The sequence below is a fragment of the Salmo salar genome, chromosome 13, assembly GCF_965601325.2.
Source record: "Salmo salar chromosome 13, fSalSal1, whole genome shotgun sequence".
Lineage (NCBI taxonomy): Eukaryota > Metazoa > Chordata > Actinopteri > Salmoniformes > Salmonidae > Salmo > Salmo salar.
Genome location: NC_138303.1, coordinates 56,924,410 through 56,942,297, shown reverse-complemented (window position 1 = coordinate 56,942,297; position 17,888 = coordinate 56,924,410). Strand labels below are relative to the sequence as shown.

Genomic DNA, 17,888 nt, shown 5'->3' with positions numbered 1-17,888 from the left:
GTGCTCTGTGTATGTGTGTGTGTGTGACAGCCAGGCCTGGGCTGTGGCTGCAGCTGGGACCTGGGACCAAGAGTCTGCATTGCGCTGTAGTAGCCCTGGCTGGCCTGGCTGGCCTGGCATGCTTCTCCCAGATTGGTGATAGATGGCCAGGATAATCCCTTTGCTTACTGCTCAGCAGGCCCAGAGCCAGAGCTAGAGATTAAGACATACTACTGCTGTCTGTCCATGTCCACCTTCCCTAATCTGCCTGCTAGAAGAATGTTCTGAACAATGGACACAAGATGAAATATGTGGGAAACAAAAGTTCTGCTTTGAGAGGAAAACGTAAACATTGACCACAGGAGAGAGGACCGCAGAGACAAAATGTATGTAATATGATGATAAACTGAAACTTTATAGCCCCATATGATACTGTATGGCAGGTTGAGAGGATTGTGGCGCCACCGTGGTGAAGTTGTGTGTGTGTGGTCTATGTAACACAAAGCCTGTCCAAGCATGCCAAATTGACACACACAGACAGGTGGGATTAGTGACTGCTCGTCCTCTCTGTTTGGGAATGCAAAGGTATCCTATGACTGGGCTGTGGGAAGTGCACTGTGGGAATCTGATGCCATGCATCTGTTCGCATGCTAGGCAATATCCTTGGATGTTCTTGGAGGGAGTAGGGTGCCTTTTGGAACCCATCCTTTGTGTCTCTGTGGGAAGCTGTTGGGAGGTGGGTCTGTGGAGATGCTAAATTCATCTGTGGTTGGGTCAACACTAGAGGTCGACCGATTGTGATTTTTCAACGCCGATAGAGATTATTGGAGGACCAAAAAAGCCGATACCGATTAATCTGACGATTTTTATATATATATTTATAATAATGACAATTACAACAATACTTAATGAAGACTAACTCAGTTTCTTAACCTGTTCCAAACCCAGACTAACTCAGGTTCTAAGCCTGTTCTAAACTAAGAGTAACTCAGGTTTTTAACCTGTTCTAAACCCAGACGAACTTAGGTTGTAAACCTGTACATGTAGGTAGGGGTAAAGTGACTATGCATATGCAATACCCTGATGTAGCGATGGAGAACTCTGAACTCCAAGGAGGGGTCATCTCAACGGAATCTTTTTCTCACCACCTCATGGTGTCTTCTTGGAGTGGGATTGACTCACTGGGCTCCTGGAAATTAAATCCATTAGATTGACTCTGTATGCTAACTAGAATTGATGACTCTAGTCTAAACTGCTGCTCCACTAGGGAGTGAGTAATATGATTGCCTCCGGTTGAATTAAATGAAGAATCCAGGGGCTGAACAAGGCTGACATCCTTCACAGCCTCATCTTACAGTCAGGCATCTTACTAACAAATGGAAGGACGCTTATCAGTGTTATAAAGGCAACTCTTACACTCTAAGCTCTCTGGCAGTCCCGTCACCATCTCTCTTCCTGTGCCAAGGTGACACAGAGACTTGGGTTGTGTTCGCCTGGTGATATCTGCAATTCAGATCTTGCGGTATATGCATTTCAAGGTGCTTGTTCATCTGCTACACTAGACACGTACAGCCCAGCCCAGCCCGTGGCTTTCCAGGAGCCTAGGTGGTAGAGCCATAGTGTTGTGTTCGTGCCTCTAGTTCATGAGGGATAAATCATCAGCACTCCCCTTTCTCTGCTGGTGTTGCTCTGTGAACAGCTGTTAGTAAGGTAGCGTACAGTAGGTAGCATCTGGTTGGTTCTGCTGCTGAAGCTCATGTTTGAAGTCTCAGGGCCTGAGTTAGTCTGGGTTTAGAACAGGTTAAGAACCTGAGTTAGTCTGGGTTTAGAACAGGTTTAGAACCTGAGTTAGTCTGGGTTTAGAACAGGTTAAGAACCTGAGTTAGTCTTGTTTTAGAACAGGTTTAGAACCTGAGTTAGTCTTAGTCTTAGTTTAGAACAGGCTTAGAACCTGAGTTAGTCTGGGTTTGGAACAGGTTAAGAACCTGAGTTAGTCTGGTTTTAGAACAGGTTAAGAACCTGAGTTAGTCTTGGTTTAGAACAGGTTTAGAATCTGAGTTAGTCTGGGTTTAGAACAGGTTTAGAACCACTCTGGGAACTGAGCTCTTACACTACGATTATGCAGCCCATAGTTTAAGGAAGGGACAACTCAACTATATGTGGATATTAGGGCCGGCCAGACAACTCTATCTGTAGATTAATCCAGTCATCCATTACTGTGCTGTAAATTGAGGGACAAACTACATTTATGCTGACTCGTTGAAAATCTAGCATTGAATATTCGTAATGATGGTACTGTCCTTCATTTCCCATCCACAATCTCTTTTACATTATTACATTATTTTACCGGCAATATCATTTCCCTTACAAGTACTACCCCACAACGTCTCCCTCCCACTTCCACTGTGACCCAGCAGACAGTGTTGACTGGTTTGGTCCCCCACACATGCTTACTGCATCCTGAGTCAAACACACATCAAAGGGATCATCTGACAGGCCCAAAGGCGTCGGGGAGTGGAGAAGCGGAGGGAGCAGAGGCACGGTCGACACGTTTTGAACGCCAAGGAGAGGCAGGCAAGCGGCACGGTCTCGGTGGGGACTACATTAGTCGTGGCGGGCGGCGTAGCACTCACGTACCCATTAGCATTTGTTACGCTTGAATGGGGAAAGGTCGTTTCAGTCGCGGCCGGGCGGCGACAGGAGAGGAATAATGCAGAGGAGAGATAGAGAGGAGAAGGTATAGTGATACCTTTCTGTGACTGTAGACCTGTACTGAACCCATCTCTCTCTCTCTCTCTCTCTCTCTCTCTCTCTCTCTCCTCTTTCCATTCCTTCCCTCCATCCTCTGGGGTATTGTGTTAATCATTCTGGGTGAGTGTTTTCACAATGTCACTAATGAAACTCTATTGATTAGTAGTTTGCTCTGTACCTGCAGGCCTCTAGCATGGTAACACGTTCATGTCTGGAGCTACAGTAGTCAGGAAGCAGCGCCTATACCATAGAAAGGACTGCTCCTAGATCAGCATTAGATTCCCCCTGCTCAGCTATCTGTTATCTGTTGGTGATGTAATGCCTTAGGAAGAGAGCCATGGCTGTAGAGTACCTGTCTTATGGGCGTTTTATTAACCAATTATGAACCTGGCCAACTGCTGAGCTAGCCAGTCAGAGTGAGTCAGTGCCATGAGACACATTACATGTGGCACACACAGCTTTAAACAGAGGGAAATGGTGCGTATGGACTCAAACAAACACACCCCTAGCACCCGTATGCTCAAACACACACACACACACACACACACACACACACACACACACACACACACACACACACACACACACACACACACACACACACACACACACACACACACACACGTGCACACACACACAGAGACAGATTTACTCATTGTCATTTCAGGGTTGGCCTCTTCAGATGTTTGCTACATGTGTAATCAACCCATAATGTGGCAGTGTTTGCTTTACTCTGTGTGTGTTTGCATACAGATGCCCAATCCACGTAACAGGAGGCCAAGCCAACTTGGCCATCTCTTTACTAGACGTAAATCTGCATGCTAGCTCTTAGTTAAAATGTGTACCTTGGCATCGTTTCTGGTTTCCGCCGGTGCTTTAAGTATCAAACAACCACTTGCCGTCCTTTCTGCCTAGATTCCTCCTCTGATGTGAGCAGTGCTTTGTTGACTGGCCATCTCCTTGGCTGTGGAACGGAAGACCAGGCTAGGCGTGGGCTCTGATCCCAGCCCAGGCTAAACAACTCTCTCTCTCTCACACTCTCTCAGAAGACGGCAACTGCTCCTTATCTGGCCCAGGCTAGGCGATCTTGCTTGCCTCCTGCCTCTGCCCGCCTCTACCGCCACAAAGAGCTGGCGGAGGAGGAGGAAGCGATAAAGCCTAATTGCGTGCCTTGCGATTACCAGGGGATGGGAGGGGAGGAGAGGAGAAGATGAGGGCATAGAATTTTAATTGTGTCTGTTGGCTGTTGATAAATACATACCCCCTCCCCCATCCGGTCCTGGCTGAACTGGCATCAGACTGTAGGAGTAGCAGTAAGTGTGGCACAGCTGGGAGCAGCATGCTGTGGTGTAGTGCTGTGTGGTGTGGTGGCCGCAGATTCCTCATGCACAACACAGCCCGTCTTTATTTATGGCCTAGCTGAATTATTCATTGGGCCAGATAGAGAGGGTAAACTGTAGGGCGTGCAGATGTCACCGCTAGCCTTTCAAAAGCTTTTTCTCTGGCAGTGAATGGGCTGTGGTAAGCAGTGATTTGTCTGGCTGACTGGCTGGCTGGCATGGGCTCAGGCTCTGCTGTTGAAAGGCAACATGTGCACCAGGTGGGTCAGTGAGACAAAGAGGAGCAGTGTGTTACAATAGAAGAATAGTGTAGCTAACTGTACTAGTGCTGATGCTCTACAGATGATGTAGGATACTGTATGCCGGTCTTTTCTACTGTCTAGATGTCTTCACTGGGGGGGAATAGGTGATGGTAACAGTGGATCCTCTGATTGTGAATCTCAGTCCTGCAGATTTAGCTCATGCATTGCGATTCTCTAGGTTTAACTGAATCATTTATATGCTTATAACTTTTGTTTTCATGGTTGGTGTGCTATATTTGGTGCCTTATTGCTTCATTCAAAGGTCCCCAATGTGGGCAGTAGAAGTGGTACCCATGACACACATACTACTGATGTATGAAAGTTCAACTGAGCCCAGGGGCGGTGGTTAAATTGCTCTTCCACTACCTCATCTGCTGCCCTGACACACTCACACAGCATGGTGCTGTAGCAGAGAAAGGCAGGGCCTCCCTAAGAGGCAGCATGTGCAGCTAGGTGCCCCAGGGGGATGTGTGTGTCTTGTCCTTGCTGCAGCGTTCTGTAGCCAGCCGGTGTTATTGGAGACACAGGGCACAGGATCATGTTTCACTCCTGAGGGGCAGCTGCTAGATAGGATCAGATATTCAAATGCTTTATTCAAATTCTCATGCCGTTCATTACAGCCAGGTGACCCTGTGATACAAGTCAGTATTCGGCATCCATCCATGTCTGAGGATGTCGGGAGATGATGTGGAAACTGGACCACTAGGGGCGACAGTGAGCGCTGTTACCTTCCAAGTAGGTTTTAATTTGGGTAGGAAGTTGTGGATGGGCATAAGCATCTGCCTCTGATTCCATTGGTTGCAAATTTAAATCCAGCGATAGAAAATAGTTTTTGAGATTTTTCTTTAAAGCCTATCCCAAACCTTAACCCTTACCTTAACCATTCAGAGTTAATGTCTAACCTTAAGATTTCGGAGTTAATGACTCTGATTCCAAAGGTTGCGAGTTTGAGTCCAGCAACAGAAAAATTGTTCTTGAGATTTTTGTTTTAAGCCTATACCAAACCTTAACCGTTACCTTAACCATTCGGAGTTAATATCTAACCTTAAGATTTTCAGAGGTAATGCTTAAACTTAACCCTAAACACTTTGACCTTTGACTTGAGCAACAACTTCAAAATTTGATGTTTGAAAACATTGATGAACGTCTAATTCTGTTGTAAGACTGTGAGAGCTAGTTGGCTCCTTCAGCAATAATTGTGCAAGGCATCATTTACCCGTCATTCTCAATTTGAAATCATTTTGGCTGACAGTTGGCAATCCTATCTATGCTTAGAGAGATAGTATCTCTGTCTCTTTGTCCCTGTCTCATAATCCTTATTCTCTGTCAGTGGCTGCATCTTTTAGGAGTCAATAGGAGCCTGATGATTTAGTGGGGCTCTTTCTATACAGGTAGGCTTCTAAACGCTTTGGCTCAGGTACTGTCACACTCAGCTACATCTCAAGCCATTTAGCTAATTGACTGCCTGTTTATTTAACGTGAACACTGAAGTTTAAGTTACAGCACGAGCCATATCAATGGTCTTTTACAGAGCATTTACTCTACGTCGACATTTGGGTTAAAGTGATTATACAGTATTGCTGTGATAATTATTATTATATTCGCTTTTTAAAATCCTCATGGATGGATTATAGGGGTCATGCACTCCAGGCTAACATACTGCATTGACCCACACACACACATACACACACGTGTACCTACAGCCGTGCTAAAATAAAAGCCATTTAGCACGCCCTCTTGTCTACAATTGCTTTTCTACAACGGGATTCCAAATAAGTAAAAAAACGTTATTTTGATAAATGTATTCATAGGCTACTATTTCATCCCTTCACGAAAATATAGTCCCAACACAAATCTATGGTTGCTAGCCAAGCCGGCGCGTCGTTCATTCGATTTGCGTTGTTGCTATGGGCATGCACTGCTAATGATGCTGACAGTGATAGAGCGGTCCATGGTGCTGAATTTAGCCCATCTATCATCATGCTCATCAAGCAGAAATACACCATACATTTGTAGCCTACTGCCAGACTATTTTACAGAAAGAGGAAATATTTGAACCATAACATTGACACGATTTGGTTATTTCAATCATCCACGACTTCTTGTAAACGTTAATGTGCACGTTGCCGTTCATTTGAGCAGCCTTTGAAGTATCATGCATCTGATGGGGCCACGTCAGCAGACTGCCGTTTAGCTGGAACTGGCGGTTGGTTCTTGGAGTCGGAACCTGTCAGGATGTTGCTCCATCTTTTCCTGCTGTCCAGGGAAGGGGTCCAGTAGCTCTCCGCCCTGGTCATGATCTCTATGACCTCCAGGTCAGCATCAGACAGCTGCCGGATGGTGATGCTTCTGATGGAGTGGTTTGTGTATTTTTGTGTGCCGACCTCCTGGAGAGAGAGGGAGAGAGAGAGAGAAGAGAGAGAGAGAGAGAAAGATAAGAAACTTGGAATCAACAAGATTTGAGAAGACTAATATAGTGTCTTAGCTCTAGTATCAAAATATGTAGGCTACTTATTCTACCAGCTGTCACAGCCTCAAGTCAGAATTAGATGTTCATCCATGTTTCTCAAACGTAACATTTCGAAGTTGTTCCAAACGTCCAAATTTCCAAACGTCAAAAGTGTTTAAGGTTAAGGTCAGGCGTAAACTCCAATTTCTTAATATTAGGCTTTAACTCTGAATGGTTAACCTCTATGGGCTAGGTGGGACGCTTGCGTCCCACCTACTCAACAGCCAGTGTAATCCCGTGGCGCGTTATTCAAATTCCTCAAAAATGCAAAAACGTCAATTTTTCAAACATATTACTATTTTACACCATTTTAAAGATAAGACTCTCGTTAATCTAACCACACTGTCCGATTTCAAAAAGGCTTTACAACGAAAGCAAAACATTAGATTATGTCAGCAGAGTACCCAGCCAGAAATAATCAGACACCCATTTTTCAAGCTAGCATATAATGTCACATAAACCCAAACCACAGCTAAATGTAGCACTAACCTTTGATGATCTTCATCAGATGACAACCCTAGGACATTATGTTATACAATACATGCATGTTTTGTTCAATCAAGTTCATATTTATATCAAAAACCAGCTTTTTACATTAGCATGTGACTAGCATGTGACTAGCATTCCCACCGAACACTGCCGGTGAATTTACTAAATTACTCACGATAAATGTTCACAAAAAGCATAACAATTATTTTAAGAATTATAGATACAGAACTCCTCTATGCACTCGATATGTCCGATTTTAAAATAGCTTTTCGGTGAAAGCACATTTTGCAATATTCTCAGTAGATAGCCCGGCATCACAGGGCTAGCTATTTAGACACCCAGCAAGTTTAGCACTCATCAAAGTCCGATTTACTATAAGAAAAATGTTATTACCTTTGCTGTCTTCGTCAGAATGCACTCCCAGGACTTCTACTTCAATAACAAATGTTGGTTTGGTTCAAAATAATCCATAGTTATATCCAAACAGCGGCGTTTTGTTCGTGCGTTCAAGACACTATCCGAAAGGGTAAATAAGGGTGACGAGCATGGTGCAATTCGTGACCAAAAAATTCTAAATATTCCATTACCGTACTTCGAAGCATGTCAACCGCTGTTTAAAATCTATTTTTATGCAATTTTTCTCATAAAAAAATGATAATATTCCGACCGGGAATCTGCGTTTAGGTAAACAGACGAAAGAAAATAAAGCATTCGGTCGACTCGGGCACGCGCCTAAGCCCATAGTACTCTGATCGGCCACTTGCCAAAAGCGATAAAGTGTTTCAGCCAGAGCCTGCCTCGATATCGTTCAGCTTTTTCCCGGGCTCTGAGAGCCTATGGGAGCCGTAGGAAGTGTCACGTTATTGCAAAGATCCTCAGTCTTCAATAAAAAGAGCCAAGATGAAACACAATTTGTCAGACAGGCCACTTCCTGCATGGAATCTTCTCAGGTTTTGGCCTGCCATATGAGTTCTGTTATACTCACAGACACCATTCAAACAGTTTTAGAAACTTTAGGGTGTTTTCTATCCAAAGCCAATAATTATATGCATATTCTAGTTACTGGGCAGGAGTAGTAACCAGATTAAATCGGGTACGTTTCTTATCCGGCTGTGTCAATACTGCCCCCTAGCCCTAACAGGTTAAGGTTTGGGATAGGCTTAAAACTAAAATATCAAAAACAACTTTCTATAGCTGATTTTGAACTTGCAGCCTTTGCGGTCAGAGGCATATGCTTACACCTATCCTCCATCCCCGTACACAACGCCGAGCAAAACCGAAACCTACTTGAAGATAACCGCACGCGCTGTTGCTCCTAGTGGCGGGTCATCTCCCTACATCCTGAGACATGGATGGACGTCGAATACTAGCTTGTATCACTGGTGAAATGGCTGACTTATTTGCACAGCAAACCTTGGATCCCAGTGTGTTAACTCCGACTGGCTCTCGGCTGTACCACACTGTCATCCGCGGAGACCACTCGCTTGGGATGCAGGTAGAAGGCCGGAGCGTTTGCAACCATGTCAGGTTCGACATGTCTCGCTCCGATGGATCTTTAAGGTTCTTAGTGTGTTCGTTAAATTACAATTCAGATAGCACAGAGAAAACAAGATGCCCATTTTTGTGTCATATGCCTACCCGTGCTAAATAGGTTTTTCAGAATGGCTTAGAACATGTCTCAAGCAATCACAATGCTTGTTTTGACCAACCCGTTGTAGAACAAGTTGTTTACCAGGCACTGTCGTGTACAATTGCTTTTTAACTGCATGAGGAACACTGCTTGTCCAAACATGTTGTGTGTTCATGCTATTTGCATTGGAGGCTATTAGCCAAGTTAACTCTGTACTGTTGGGAATTTGTGCTTAGTGTTTACCAGGCTTTCACTTACCGATTAAATGTGCATTTTGCTCTTCCTTTTTCGTCTATTGTGTATATACAGCCTGATCGATCTTTTAACCATTTTTTTTCTTTGCTAACATCTCACTTCCTTGTCTCTGTGTGTCTCCAGTGTGTGGCTGTGACCTGGCACGTTCAGGCTTCTTCCAGAAGGGAGGAGAGTACATCTGTACAGAGGACTACCAGCGCCTCTACGGCACCAAGTGTGACAGCTGTGGAGACTTCATCACAGGGGAGGTGGTCTCGGCGCTGGGGCGTACCTACCATCCCAAGTGTTTTGTCTGCAGCATGTGCAGGTAGGTACTGTGGGGAAACACACACACACACAAATAAACTCAGCAAAAAAAGAAACGTCCTCTCACTGTCAACTGCGTTTATTTTCAGAAAACTTAACGTGTAAATATTTGTATGAACATAACAAGATTCAACAACTGAGACATAAACTGAACAAGTTCCACAAATCAAAAGTAACAGTCAGTATCTGGTGTGGCCACCAACTGCATTAAGTACTGCAGTGCATCTCCTCCTCATGGACTGCACCAGATTTGCCAGTTCTTGCTGTGAGATGTTACCCCACTCTTCCACCAAGGCACTTGCAAGTTTCCAGACATTTCTGGTATAGGTCGACCGATTATGATTTTTCAACGCCGATCCCGATGCCGATTATTGGAGGGCCAAAAAAGCCGATACCGATTAAGCGGACGATTATTTTCTATTTTTTTTGTAATAATGACAATTACAACAATACTGAATGAACACTTATTTTAACTTAATATAATACATCACTAAAATCAATTTAGCCTCAAATAAATAATGAAACATGTTCAATTTGGTTTAAATAATGCAAAACAAAGTTTTGGAGAAGAAAGTAAAAGTGCAATATGTGCCATGTAAGAAAGCTAATGTTTAAGTGCCTTGCTCAGAACATGGGAACATATGAAAGCTAGTGGTTCCTTTTAACATGAGTCTTCAATATTCCCAGGTAAGAAGTTTTAGGTTGTAGTTATTATATTATTATAGGAATTATAGGACTATTTCTCTCTATACGATTTGTATTTCATATACCTTTGACTATTGGATGTTCTTATAGGCACTTTAGTATTGCCAGTGTAACAGTATAGCTTCCGTCCCTCTCCTCGCTCCTACCTGGGCTCAAACCAGGAACACATCGACAACAGCCACCCTCGAAGCAGCGTTACCCATGCAGAGGAAGGGAAAAAACTACTCCAAGTCTCAGAGCGAGTGACGTTTGAAACGCTATTAGCGTGCACCCAGCTAACTAGCTAGCCATATCACATCGGTTACACCAGCCTAATCTTGGGAGTTGATAGGCTTGAAGGGGTGGGTATCATTTGTGGAACGTTCCAACAGGAATCTGTTCCAAAAATCGTAAAGTAAAAGGTTGCCAACCAACAACGCATACAAAGTAGCAAAGCATACAAACCTAGCTAACTAGCTGCCGAATAGGCATCAACTCACCACGTAGCTTATTCTTAATGTTTGTCCATAGGCAAACAGACATGTGAGGACAGACATTTTTCAGAATAAACGTGATGAGTGAAAAACGCAATGAAATAGACCACTCCCTACCCGGTATCTTATTCTGCCGCTATACAACTTTGTATGCGTTGTTTTTTGGAAACCTTGTTATTTACGAAGTTTTTGGAATAGATTCCTGTTGGAACGTTCCACAATTTATACCCACCCAGGTTGAAGTCATAAACAGCGCAATGCTTGAAGCACAGCGAAGGGCTGTTTGAATGAATGCTTACGAGCCTGCTGCTGCCTACCACCGCTCAGTCAGACTGCTCTATCAAATCATAGACTTAATTATAATATAATAAACACACAGAAATATGAGCCTTGGGTCATTAATATGGTCGAATCTGGAAACTATAATCTCGAAAACAAAAGTTTTTTTCTTTCAGTGACATACGGAACCGTTCCGTATTTTATTTAACCGGTGACTAAGTCTAAATATTCCTGTTAGGCATTGATGTTTATGGTTAGGTACATTGGTGCAACGACAGTACTTTTTTTCGCAAATGTGCTTGTTAAATCAACACCCGTTTGTCAAAGTAGGCTGTGATTCAATGAAAATTAACAGGCACCGCATCGATCATATGCAATGCAGGACACGTTAGATAAACTAGTAATATCATCAACCATGTGTAGTTTACTAGTGATTATGTTAAGATTGATAGTTTTTTATAAGTCTAATGCTAGCTAGCAACTTACCTTTGCTTCTTGCTGCCCTCGCATTACAGGTAGTCAGCCTCTTAATCCTTGTGGAGTGCAATGTAAGGCAGGTGGTTAGAGCGTTGGACTGGTAACCGAAGGTTGCAAAAACGAATCCCCCCTGAACAAGGCAGTTAACCCCCGTTTCTAGGCCGTCATTGTAAATAAGAATGTGTTCTTAACCTCTTACATCTAGACGTTCCGCTAGCGGAACACCTGCTCCAATATCCAATGATAGGCGTGGCGCGAATTACAAATTCCTCAAAAATACAAAAACTTCAATTTTTCAAACATATGACTATTTCACAGCATTTTAAAGACAAGACTCACCTTTATCTAACCACACTGTCCGATTTCAAAAAGGCTTTACAGTGAAAGCAAAACATTAGATTATGTCAGCAGAGTACCAAGCCAGAAATAATCAGACACCCATTTTTCAAGCTAGCATATAATGTCACAAAAAACAAAACCACAGCTAAATGCAGCACTAAACTTTGATGATCTTCATCAGATGACAACCCTAGGACATTATGTTATACAATGCATGCATGTTTTGTTCAATCAAGTTCATATTTATATCAAAAACCAGCTTTTTACATTAGCATGTGACGTTCAGAACTAGCATACCCCCCGCAAACATCTGGTGAATTTACTAAATTACTCACGATAAACGTTCACAAAAAACATAACAATTATTTTAAGAATTATAGATACAGAACTCCTCTATGCACTCGATATGTCCGATTTTAAAATAGCTTTTCGGTGAAAGCACATTTTGCAATATTCTCAGTAGATAGCCCAGCCATCACGGCTAGCCATTTAGACACCGACCAAGTTTAGCCCTGATCAAACTCCGATTTACTATTACAAAAGTTTCATTACCTTTGTTGTCTTCGTCAGAATGCACTCCCAGGACTGCTACTTCATTAACAAATGTTGGTTTGGTCCAAAATAATCCATCGTTATATCCGAATAGCGGCGTTTTGTTCGTGCGTTCCAGACACTATCCGAAATGGTAAAGAAGGGTCGTGCGCATGGCGCAATTCGTGACAAAAAAATTCTAAATATTCCATTACCGTACTTCGAAGCATGTCAACCGCTGTTTAAAATCAATTTTTATGCAATTTTTCTCGTAGAAAAGCGATAATATTCCGACCGGGAATCTCCTTTTCGGCAAACAGAGGAAAAAATCACAAAGACGGGGGCAGCCAGGTCACGCGCCTAAGCCCAGAGTCCCTTGATCGGCCACTTGAGAAAGGCGATAATGTGTTTCAGCCTGGGGCTGTGATGACGACGTTCAGGTTTTTCCCGGGCTCTGAGCGCCTATGGACGACGTAGGAAGTGTCACGTTAGAGCAGAGATCCTTAAAGATAGAGATGGCAAAGAAGTTCCAGAAATGGTCAGACAGGCCACTTCCTGTAAAGGAATCTCTCAGGTTTTGACCTGCCATTTGAGTTCTGTTATACTCACAGACACCATTCAAACAGTTTTAGAAACTTTAGGGTGTTTTCTATCCATATATAATAAGTATATGCATATTCTAGTTACTGGGTAGGATTAGTAACCAGATTAAATCGGGTACGTTTTTTATCCAGCCGTGAAAATACTGCCCCCTAGCCATAAGAGGTTAATCTGACTTGCCTAGTTAAATAAAGGTGCAACTTTTTTTTTTAAATAAGGAAATCGGCAAATCAGTGGACAAAAATACCGATTACTGATTGTTATGAAAACTTGAAATCGGCCCTAATTAATCGGCCATTCCGATTAATCGGTCGACCTCTAATTTCTGGTGGGAATGACCCTAGCCCTCACCCTCCGATCCAACAGGTCCCAGACGTGCTCAATGGGATTGAGATCCGGGCTCTTCGCTGGCCGTGGCAGAACACTGACATCCCTGTCTTGCAGGAAATCATGCACAGAACGAGCAGTATGGCTGGTGGCATTGTCATGCTGGAGGGTCATGTCAGGATGAGACATCAGGAAGGGTACCACATGAGGGAAGAGGATGTCTTCCCTGTAACGCACAGCGTTGGGATTGCATGCAATGACAACAAGCTCAGTCCGATGATGCTGTGACACACCACAAACGTGAATCCGACCATCACCCCTGGTGAGACAAAACCGGGACTCATCAATGAAGAGCACTTTTTTCCAGTCCTGTCTGATCCAGCGACGGTGGGTTTGTGCACATAGGCGACGTTGTTGCCGGTGATGTCTGGTGAGGACCTGCCTTACAACAGGCCTGCAAGCCCTCAGTCCAGCCTCTCTCAGCCTATTGCGGACAGTCTGAGCACTGATGGTGGGATTGTGCGTTCCTGGTGTAACTCAGGTAGTTGTTGTTGCCATCCTGTACCTGTCCCGCAGGTGTAATGTTCAGATGTACCGATCCTGTGCAGTTGTTGTTACATGTGGTCTGCCACTGCGAGGACGATCAGCTGTCCGTCCTGTCTCCCTGTAGCGGTGTCTTAGGCATCTCACAGTACGGACATTGCAATTTATTGCCCTGACCACATCTGCAGTCCTCATGCCTCCTTGCAGCATGCCTAAGGCATGTTCACGCAAATGAGCAGGGACCCTGGGCATCTTTCTTTTGGTGTTTTTCAGAGTCAGTAGAAAGGCCTCTTTAGTGTCCTATGTTTTCATAACTGTGACCTTAATTGCCTACTGTCTGTAAGCTGTTAGTGTCTTAACAACTGTTCCACAGGTGCATGTTCATTAATTGTTTATGGTTCATTGAACAAACATGGGAAACAGTGTTTAAACCCTTTACAATGAAGATCTGTGAAGTTATTTGGATTTTTACGAATTATCTTTAACCTGTTGGGGGTAGGGGGCAGTATTGACACGGCCAGATAAAAAACGTACCCGATTTAATCTGGTTACTACTCCTGCCCAGTAACTAGAATATGCATATAATTATTGGCTTTGGATAGAAAACACCCTAAAGTTTCTAAAACTGTTGAATGGTGTCTGTGAGTATAACAGAACTCATATGGCAGGCCAAAATCTGAGAAGATTCCTTACAGGAAGTGCCCTCTCTGACAAGATCTTGTTCTTCTTGTCTCTGTTTATTGAAGACTGAGGATCTTTGCTGTAACGTGACACTTCCTACGGCTCCCATAGGCTCTCAGAGCCCGGGAAAAAGCTGAATGATATCGAGGCAGCCCCAGGCTGAAACACATTTGCGCTTTTGGCAAGTGGCCGATCAGAGGACAATGGGCTTAGGCGCGTGCACGAGTCGACCCCATGCTTTATTTTCTTTCGTCTTTTTACCTAAACGCAGATTCCCGGTCGGAATATTATCGCTTTTTTACGAGAAAAATGGCATAAAAATTGATTTTAAACAGCGGTTGACATGCTTCGAAGTACGGTAATGGAATATTTAGACATTTTTTGTCACGAAATGCGTCGTGCTCGTCACCCTTCTTTACCCTTTCGGATAGTGTCTTGAACGCACGAACAAAACGCCGCTGTTTGGATATAACTATGGATTATTTGGGACCAAACCAACATTTGTTATTGAAGTAGAAGTCCTGGGAGTGCATTCTGACGAAGACAGTAAAGGTAATAACATTTTTCTTATAGTAAATCTGACTTTGGTGAGTGCTAAACTTGATGGGTGTCTAAATAGCTAGCCCTGTGATGCCGGGCTATCTACTGAGAATATTGCAAAATGTGCTTTCACCGAAAAGCTATTTTCAAATCGAACATATCGAGTGCATAGAGGAGTTCTGTATCTATAATTATGAAAATAATTGTTATGCTTTTTGTGAACGTTTATTGTGAGTAATTTAGTCAATTTTTTGTAAATTCACCGGAAGTTTGCGGGGGGTATGCTAGTTCTGAACGTCACATGCTAATGTAAAAAGCTGTTTTTTGATATAAATATGAACTTGATTGAACAAAACATGCATGTATTGTATAACATAATGTCCTAGGTGTGTCATCTGATGAAGATCATCAAAGGTTAGTGCTGCATTTAGCTGTCTTCTGGGTTTTTGTGACATTATATGCTAGCTTGAAAAATGGGTGTCTGATTATTTCTGGCTGGGTACTCTGCTGACATAATCTAATGTTTTGTTTTCGTTGTAAAGCCTTTTTGAAATCGGACAGTGTGGTTAGATTAACGAGAGTCTTGTCTTCAAAATGGTGTAAAATAGTCATATGTTTGAGACATTGAAGTAATAGCATTTCTAAGGTATTTGAATAACACGCCACAGGATTCCACTGGCTGTTACGTAGGTGGGACGATTTCGTCCCGCCGACCCTAGAGAGGTTAACCTGTCTGGGAACCTGGGATGCTGCGTCCCACCCTAGTCAACAGCCAGTGGAATCGCGTCGCGCGAAATACAAATACCTCATAAATGCTATAACTTCAATTTCTCAAACATATGACTATTTTACACCATTTTATAGATACACCTCTCCTGAATCGAACCACGTTGTCCGATTTCAAAAAGGCTTTACAGCAAAAGCAAAACATTACATTATGTTAGGAGAGTACCCAAAAATAATCACACTGCCATTTTCAAAGCAACTAGCATGCATCACAAATACCCAAAACACAGCTAAATGCAGCACTAACCTTTGACAATCTTCATCAGATGACACTCCTAGGACATCATGTTACACAATACATGCATTTTTTGTTCGATAAAGTTCATATTTATATATAAAAACAGCATTTTACATCGACGCGTGACGTTCAGAAAATATTTTCCCTCAAATGCTTCCGGTGAATCAGCGCTACAATTTACAAAATTACTATTCGAAAACATTGTTAAAATGTAATATTGTCATTCAAAGAATTATAAATTAACATTTCCTGAATGCAACCGCATTGCCAGATTTAAAAATAACTTTACTGGGAAATCACACTTTGCAATAAACTGGGTGCTATGCTCAGAAAAATAGGCTAGGCGATACAGGTTAGCGCCATCTTGGAACCATCTAAAATCCAATATACTATTGTAAATATTCCCTTACCTTTGATTATCTTCATCAGAAGGCACTTCCAGGAATCCCAGGTCCACAACAAATGTAGTTTTGTTCGAAAAAGTTAATAATTTATGTCCCAATAGCTCCTTCTTGTTAGCGCGTTCCGAAGGCTACTCATAATGTACGAGGCGCGCGGGACTTGTCGTCACGAATGTGCAAATTAAATATATCTACATTCGTTCAAACATGTAAAACGTTGTATAACATAAATCTTTAGGGCCTTTTTCAATCAGAGCTTCAATAATATTCAAGGCGGACGATTGCATTGTCTTACTAAACAAAAGGGTACCCACGGGTGCCCGCGTCATAGTAGTAATGGCCCTCCCCCTATGACCAACTTTCCAGGCCTCTCGTTCGGTCAGTTTCTACCGGAGAAGACTCAAACCACTTTGTAAAGACTGTTGACATCTAGTGGAAGCCTTAGGAAGTGCTAAATGAATCCTAACTCACGGTGTGTTTCATAGGCAAAGTGTTGAAGGTGATTCCACAAATCAGATTTCCACTTCCTGCATGGAATCTTCTCAGGTTTTGGCCTGCCATATGAGTTCTGTTATGCTCACAGACACCATTCAAACAGTTTTAGAACCTTTAGAGTGTTTTCTATCCAAATCGACTAATTATATGCATATTCTAGTTACTGGGCAGGAGTAGTAACCAGATTAAATCGGGTACGTTTATTATCCGGCCGTGCAAATACTGCCCCCTAGCCCCAACAGGTTAAAAGACAGGGTCCTGAAAAAGGGACGTTTCTTTTTTGCTGAGTTTATGTACAGTATATCCACCACATTGATCATTGCTGGCCCTTCGATGCACATCGGAGGCCAACTTTGTGCTGGATCATGTTTGATTAAATTATTGAGTTTACCATGGAGACAACGAGTGGAGGAAAGTAGTGAATCATTTGTTTTATTGGGGATGCTGGCATTTAATCAGTGCTGAATAAAATTGATAAAGAAGAGAAATCAGCATAATCAGAAAACAAAGAAATTATCAGATGTTTCATCAGATCTTCCAAGACAGGGAACAGTTCAGTGAGGAGGGACGTTGTCTTTAGATGAGAGAAAGGGACATACAGCCTCGTTCAGTGAGGAGGGGACGTTGTCTTTAGATGAGAGAAAGGGACATACAGCCTCGTTCAGTGAGGAGGGACGTTGTCTTGAGAGGAGAGAAAGGGACATACAGCCTCGTTCAGTGAGGAGGGACGTTGTCTTTAGATGAGAGAAAGGGACATACAGCCTCGTTCAGTGAGGAGGGACGTTGTCTTGAGAGGAGAGAAAGGGACATGCAGCCTCAGTTCAGTGTGGAGGGACGTTGTCTTGAGAGGAGAGAAAGGGACATGCAGCCTCAGTTCAGTGTGGAAGGATGTTGTCTTGAGAGGAGAGAAAG

At 43.1% G+C, this 17,888-nt stretch overlaps 1 protein-coding gene across 3 annotated transcripts in view; it reads left to right on the top strand.

Annotated features, from left to right (window-relative positions):
• Positions 1 to 17,888, top strand: part of LOC106567433 (actin-binding LIM protein 3) — a 136,012-nt gene that overhangs the window by 62,697 nt on the left and 55,427 nt on the right. For all 3 annotated transcript variants that reach the window (XR_014380112.1, XR_014380113.1, XM_014136675.3), the window contains exon 3: positions 9,379 to 9,562. Coding sequence is in view for 1 of the 3 variants with exons in the window: in XM_014136675.3 (XP_013992150.1) it covers positions 9,379 to 9,562 (184 nt within the window). In the remaining 2 variants the exon portion in view is untranslated. The remainder of the gene's footprint in view (positions 1 to 9,378; positions 9,563 to 17,888) is intronic.